Source organism: Antechinus flavipes, chromosome 4, assembly GCF_016432865.1.
Source record: "Antechinus flavipes isolate AdamAnt ecotype Samford, QLD, Australia chromosome 4, AdamAnt_v2, whole genome shotgun sequence".
Classification (NCBI taxonomy): Eukaryota; Metazoa; Chordata; class Mammalia; order Dasyuromorphia; family Dasyuridae; genus Antechinus; species Antechinus flavipes.
Genome location: NC_067401.1, coordinates 142091626 through 142098917, shown reverse-complemented (window position 1 = coordinate 142098917; position 7292 = coordinate 142091626). Strand labels below are relative to the sequence as shown.

Below are 7292 nucleotides of genomic sequence, written 5' to 3'. Positions count from 1 at the left end.
ACTACATTATGAATAGAGGAGACCCAAGGAACCTTGGGTCAGCGGTCAGTGAGGAGGTGGAAAGGGGTACTTACTGAAATATATTAAGAATATAGTAGAGGGATGGGTAGGAGACAGATGAAGAAAACTGGATTGAATCAGAAAGGAGACAAACATATTCAGAGAAAGAAGGACCAATCAAAAAAAAAAAAAAAAAAAGGAGATTTTAGTGTAGAAATTCCCTGGAAAGTAAAAACAACTCTACTTACAGAAAATACAATGGGAAGGAGAAATACCCATATATTTGAAAACCTTTGTGAGCAATTAATTGAAAAGTTTTTAAAAACTTCCTATATTGTATTGCAATTTGATTAAACTACAGCTATAATTAAAGATAACAATTGGACAATATGTATATAGGGGGTGTGTGTGTGTGTGTGTGTGTTGTCAGTGTAGCTTATGTTTTTCTACAAGAGTTTGTCTAAACACAATATACAAGAACCAGAATAGATATCTCTGGAATCTTCCCCACCCATCTCTAAGGGAGGGTTTGAATCCTGCCTGGAGGGGAGCAGGAGACTGGAGACATGAACCTGACTTCTCTGTTCTGGTTAGATAGGGGGTACCTGGCAAGAATTTTATTTATCTTTTACATCTTCCCCCAATAATGTTATTCTGAGGAAAAATGACTTTTAGTTTATGCTGCTCTTCTGGCTATTACCCCTACAGAGGAAAGATGTAGAGGCTGATCCTCTCTTCACTAAATGTTAGTCACACACATTACACAAAGACCATCACAAATATTGAATATGCCTTTTTTTACTGGAGATCTTCCATTTTCTAATATTTTTCTTTCCTCTAACACATTAAGTACCATCTTTTCTAGAAAATCTTCCTTGACTACTTCTTCTTTATCTGAAATTCCACCCCAGAAGTTCCTATTATATACAATGTATTAAGTTTTAGGCTGAAGATACAAATTTGAATAACTGGTATAGTGCTTGTCCTCAGGGAGTATAGTTGGGGTGGGGTGGGGAAGTGAAGCATGTATACAAACCTGCAATACAAGCTAGAATATATAAAGAAGTCAAAAAGAGTAGAATGAGTATTGGTCAAGGGTGAGGCATTTCTTCCAGGAAAGATTTCATAAATGAGACAGTCTTGAAGGAAAAGAAAGATTTCAACAGTTGGAGTCATGTTTTAGGCATGATAAATTTTGGCTAAAAATCATACCCATTCTGCACATTAAGAATACCACCATGATAATTATGTCTATAAGTCAGAAATATGAAAATTCTCAGGTATTTTATCCATCAATAAATATGTGCATGTTACATCATTTTATGGTGTTTGAGATTTGCTTGTGTGCTGTTAAAAAATTGTAGTGAATTCCCACTTTTAAATAAAATATGAGCTGAGAGGGCGAGTAGGATTTGTGGTGTATGTGTGTGTTTTGTGTGTGTGTGTGTGTGTGTGTGTGTGTGTGTGTAGAATGCAACAATAGTTATATGTAATCTAGAAACCATCGGTGTAGAGAAAATCATTCCTGATTCCAAAGTTGTTGAGGGTTCTCCCTCCCTAAATTGTCCTGTATGTATTTATCTGGGTCAATACTCTATCCTCCAGATATAATGTAAACTCCAGGTCAGGAAATGTTTTGTTTTCTATCCCCTATATCCATCACAATGCTTATACTTAGTAGGCATTTTGATAGATGTGGGTTGAATATAGTAGATTTGAACAAAGATGTGATAAATGAATGAATAAAAACCAAATTCCCCAATTCTCTGATTTATTTTTAATTACTAGAGATAGATTACTCTGCCATCTAAATCTTCTTATTAGGGGTAGTTTATCATCTTTCCCTAATCCAGCAGTTCTCAAAGTGAGGTGTGTGGTCCCTTAGGGATCTCCAAGACCCTTTTGGAAAGTCTATAAAGCTAAACTATTTTCATAACAATACCATAATATAATATAATATAATACATAATGTAATGAAATGGTATGATACAGTACAATGTAATGTAACATTGTATATGCAATACAATATAATATAATTAATATAGCATAATATAATATATGATGATTTAATACAATGCAATACAATATAATATGCATCACATAATGCAATATAATAAATATAATACTTATATTAGTTCTAAAATTTACATAAGGAAAATGTAGTTTTGTAAAATGTAAAATATAAAGAAAATTGAGGGACTTTGATAATTTTAAAGAATGTAATGGGATCCTGAGAACTAAAGGATTAGGGCAACCATTCTAAAACTTTTTAGCTTTAAAAGTTTTCTTAATCCTCTCCCTAAAACTATACTGTAAATTCTCTGAAGACAGAGACCTCTTCCCCACTGTTCTTGGCATCTTTTCCCATCCCTATCATCTGTAAATGTTTGATCTTGGTCCTCTTTAATTCATAGTGGACTTGTAAATTCTTCCTATTCTAGACTGGGATTCTTGGGTATTTGAAGGTTGGAATTATGGGTGGGACACAGTAATTGTCATATTTCCTTTTTTTAATCCCCCATGATCACCCTTCTCCTTCTGCTCTCCTGCTGTATACCTATCTGGGAACTTAGAATTTCACATTTTTTTTCAGGGCATTGTATGGAGACTCAAAGATTCTAGATTGGGGATGAGGGAGGGTCCTTATTCTGGAGTAATGTGTGTTATGTATGTAATAACCAGGTCTTTGATGGGAAAAATACATAGTTCACACTCTTAATTTTAATTTACATTATTAACATTTTCTCTATTATTTTTTAAGTCTAGACTATTCAGCAAAACAATAAATCAAGCCCTGATTTATAGCATTTGATGATTTCCAAATTATAAATGCTCTATATTATAAAAGCTATAAAAACATAGCTATCGGCTTTCTGAAGTGGTTCAAACCTTATGCTGTTCTTTTTCTAAGAGACAAGAAGATATGGTGGAAAGAATCCTGACTAGAGAGTCTGAAAACTTGGTTCTTATATTATTTCTGGCACTAAACTCCTATCATTTAGGGCACAGCATTTTCCTTCTCTGGAAAAGCAAGTTAGACTCAAAGATCTCTAATAATATCCTTTCCAATGAACTGCCATTCTTTGAGACTAGATGTCCCACAGATATCTCAAACTCAATTTGCTCAAAACAGATCTCAAATCCACTCTAAATTATCCTCTGTGTGGAGAGTAATACCATTCTCCTAATCAAAATGTAATCATGAGTACTCTTTCACTCATCCCTAATACACAATCAATTGTTAAATCTAGTCAATTCCACTACCTCAGTATCTCTCCACTTGCATCACAACCTGGACTTGGCCCTCATGACTCCTGCTCCAGTTTACTGTAAAAACTTCATAACTTAGTGCATGCAATGTTTTCCCTCCCCAGCTTAAATTTATCCTTCACACAACTGTAAAATTGATATTCTCAGAGCACAGGTTGGCTTGTGTCATTCTTCTGTTCAAGAGACTTCTCTTAGTAGTTCTGAATTGTCTCTAAATAAAACACAAATGTTTATGTTTGGCATTTAAAGTTCTTCACAGTCTGCATCCAGTCTCTCTTTCTGAGCTGATTATGCATTATTCGCCCTTATGGGACTCTGGGCTCCAGCTGAAGTGATATATTTGTTGGTCCTTATATACAATATTCCAATTCCTGCTTTGTCTAATACAACTTCTTAAACTGTGGGTCACAACCCCATATGAAGTTTTATAAGTGAGTGAGGGAGTTGTGAAATTATCAGTAATTATTTTGTTGAAAAAATTTCTTGGGCAAAAAGGGGTCTTGAGTGGGAAAATTTAAGAAGGTCTAGAGTACCCTTTAAGCCAGGAATGCTTCCTCTCCTCATTACGGCTCCTTAGCCCTCCTTGTTCCCATTAAGGTTTAGCTCAAGAGCCACCTACTTTAAGAAGCCTTTCTTTATAACTTCAGTTATTAGTTCTGTTCCCCCTCTCCATATTATTGTGGATTTATATTATATTTGTTAATTATATTATATGCATGTATATCATGTGTATATGTATATAATATAATTATGTTATACATATAATATTAATATTTATCAATTATATTATTTGTTATAGTTACATTACATTAATTATATTATAGTTAACATATGTAATTTTATACTGTTTACTAATTATATTCATACTATAACCATATTGTATTTATAGTTATATCTGTTAATTATTTTAATACCATAACCATTAGTCAGATTATATCCACTAATATGTTATATTCATATTATATTTATCCTATTTTTATTTATCTGAAAATAAGTTATATCTGGATCCTCACAATAGAACATAAACTCCTTGAGGGCGAATACTATCTTACCTATGAGAATACAGAGCCTGGCTCATGTTAGATAATTAAAAATCTTTGTTAGTTGATTGAATACTCATGGGGAACATTCACATAGTTTCCAACCAGTGTTGCGGAGACTCTATTTCTAAACCAAGAGTCAGTGAGAAAAGAGGGGAGGGAGATGGAGGATCAACCCCTTCCCCCAACCTTGAAGATCTGAGATCATGGAAACTTCCCAGGCCAAATGACTGCCCTTTATCCTCTCAACAATCTCACAAATGAAAACTGGCCCACTCTCGCTGGGGAAGCTTACAGAAAGACTGATCTTTTCCTCTGTGCCTGCCCTAACTTCACCACCCTTCCATCACATCCTTCGGTGGAGAAAGGTCAGGGTCCTGGCAGGAAGGGAATTTCATGGACACAGACACACAGAGCCCCCACCACAGTGAAGAGGGTGAGACTGGGAACCCAGCTGGGTGCAGAACCTGCAGGGCAGGACACCTCGAAGATGGTCTGTGTCACACTGACACCTGCTGGTGCCAAGAAATAGCAGCAGCCACAGAGATGCCAGAAACCCAGGTAGAGGATGTACTTTTTTCAGAATTTTCATATGCATTGCCTGAGAGCAGGGTACTAGAGTTCTTGGGAAGTCTGTGCAGAGGAAAGGAAGGTGACTTATTCAAATTGATGCTGAAGGAATCAGTACCTAAACAAGGTCCATAAGTTTTAAGTGCATAGGAATCTTAAAAATCAACTAGTAGAATTTGCTTAATTTGTTTTTTTGATTTTTGATTTTTTTAATAGGTGAAAAAATCAAGGCTTAACCACTGTTAAGCATCTTTCTCAAGTCACACAGCTAGTAAATGACAGAATAGGATTTAGAGTTCAAATCCTTTGACTCAAGAGCTCTTTTCAATGTAAGTTTTTTTTTCTCCCTACTCCCCTACTCCCTGTCCATTTATGGCATTGCACTATTTCCCCAAAATGGCTTTAGCAATGCCCTGTACCACCACCATCCTTAAAAGCAGCCATCTAAAAGATCTCTCATCTTTTTGTAGAATGAATCCAGGGTGCTAGTGACCTCTCAATCTGTGGACTCTGAGATAATGTTTTCCTGGAGAATTCTCTGATGATTAATGTTTATTTAGTGTACAGGTATATCCTGCTTAAATAACCCCAAAATGTGAAATGAATTTTTCAAAATCAATAAAACAGTGTGTAATCATTTAATTTAAAAAGTATGCTTTACTTTATTCATAATCTCAACACAGCACTCCCTATTCATTTATTCATCCATTCATTTCTATGTTTTTCAGTTATATCTAACTCTTTATGACTCCATTTGAGGTTTTCCTGGTAGAGATACTGAAGTGATTTGCCATTTCCTTCTCCAGATCATTTTATAGATGAGAAAACTGAGGCAAACAGGGTTAAGTAATTTTCCAAGGTCACACAGCTATTTGTCTGAGGTCAGATTTGAACTCAGGAAGATGAATCCAATTCCTTACTTCCTACAATAACCATTCATTAAGTACTCTTCTGTAAAACACTAAAATAAAATGGCAATTAAGACAAAAAGGTAATTAATTAAGATCTCTTTCCCTCAGAGAGCTTACAATCTTGTTTCTTTAAAATGAGCTTCCCTGTGCGACTAAAATTAGAAAATTCATCTATAGAATGAAGAGGTTGGACTTCCAGCTCTCATATCCTAGGATATTAATTCAATTTGCAAGTAATTTAATTGACACAATTTTTTTTCTGGAATTTAACTGTATAAAAATTGATTCATTTATAATTAGGGAGAAAGGAACAGATAACTGGGCCATTCTACAGGATGCTCTGTTCCTTTTCCTTCTACCCTTCTCCCAAACATACTACCCAAAGCATAGCAAATTGATAATTAGAAAATTTATATTTCTATCTTGGCTTTTCATTGGGGACTTAGAGTTTCTTTCATTTTTGCTATGTCTAATAAATTACATAGACATAATATGTTGATTGTCTGGTCTATGAAGTGATTTAAGGGTGAGAATGATTTAACAGAACCATATACAAGGTGACAATGAAACCAAAGATTTTTCTATTTTCAAAAAATAATTCTAAGTAATAATTCGTATTCTTTGTCTGAATTTATAACTCATCCTGTGCTGGTTTTAGTTGGGAAGAGTTTTGAGGTATAGAAGTATGGTAGGTTCTCCCATGGACAAGCCAGAGAGATTCTAACAAGATTTCTTAGCTGGTAGCATGATCTGGTAAAAGAGTAAAATAGAAGGTGCTCTCCAGCATTGAGGATCTTCTCTTTGTTCAATCTCTGCTTCTGCTCCTCTTCTGATTATTTCTGCAGGATTGGTCTCCAATTTTAATCATTTAATAAAAACAATAATAATGAAATGGAAAAGCCCAAATCCTCTGTGTCCAAGTACAACTTTTAAAATTTCTTGGTGTCCTACAATTTTGTTTTTCCCCTTCATTTCATTTCAGTTTTCACTGAGAGGAAAGAATGTTGCAGTAACACTGTTACATTTTTTAAAAAGATATCCTAGATATGTAAAAAATGAGAGGAGAGAAATGTATTTTTATTGGACAACAAATGACAAAAGATCTTGGGATGGACCCTGAAACTGGCAGAAAAAGAGCCTGTGCATGAGATAGAGCAGACATGGTTCTAAGGGCAAGGGCAGAATCTTGAGGATCTCATGATAGAAAAGTATTACTATAATGTACCAGGACAAACATTATATTTGAAATCAGAAGTCTGCTATATTCTTTTGAACAAGTAATTAACTTTCTGGGCCTTAATTTCCTTATGTATAAATTAAAAGGTAATTGAGTTCAATAATCAGTAAGGTCTCTTCTAGTTACAAATCTTACAAAAAATACTATGAATTCTCTTGGGAGTGTCATGATTGAGGAGCTCTTCCCTAAAAATAGAGAGTGGTGACTGATGGGCATGGCAAGAGAAAGCAAAGGCATGATCTGGAAACACCGATTAATAAATCT

General features: G+C 34.7%; 1 protein-coding gene across 1 annotated transcript in view; it reads left to right on the top strand.

The window, feature by feature from the left end:
• The first annotated feature begins 4706 nt into the window (after positions 1-4706).
• WNT9B (Wnt family member 9B) overlaps positions 4707-7292 on the top strand; it is a 59754-nt gene continuing 57168 nt past the window's right edge. Inside the window, exon 1 of the mRNA XM_051996632.1 lies at positions 4707-4871. Within this exon, the coding sequence (XP_051852592.1) occupies positions 4707-4871 (165 nt within the window). The remainder of the gene's footprint in view (positions 4872-7292) is intronic.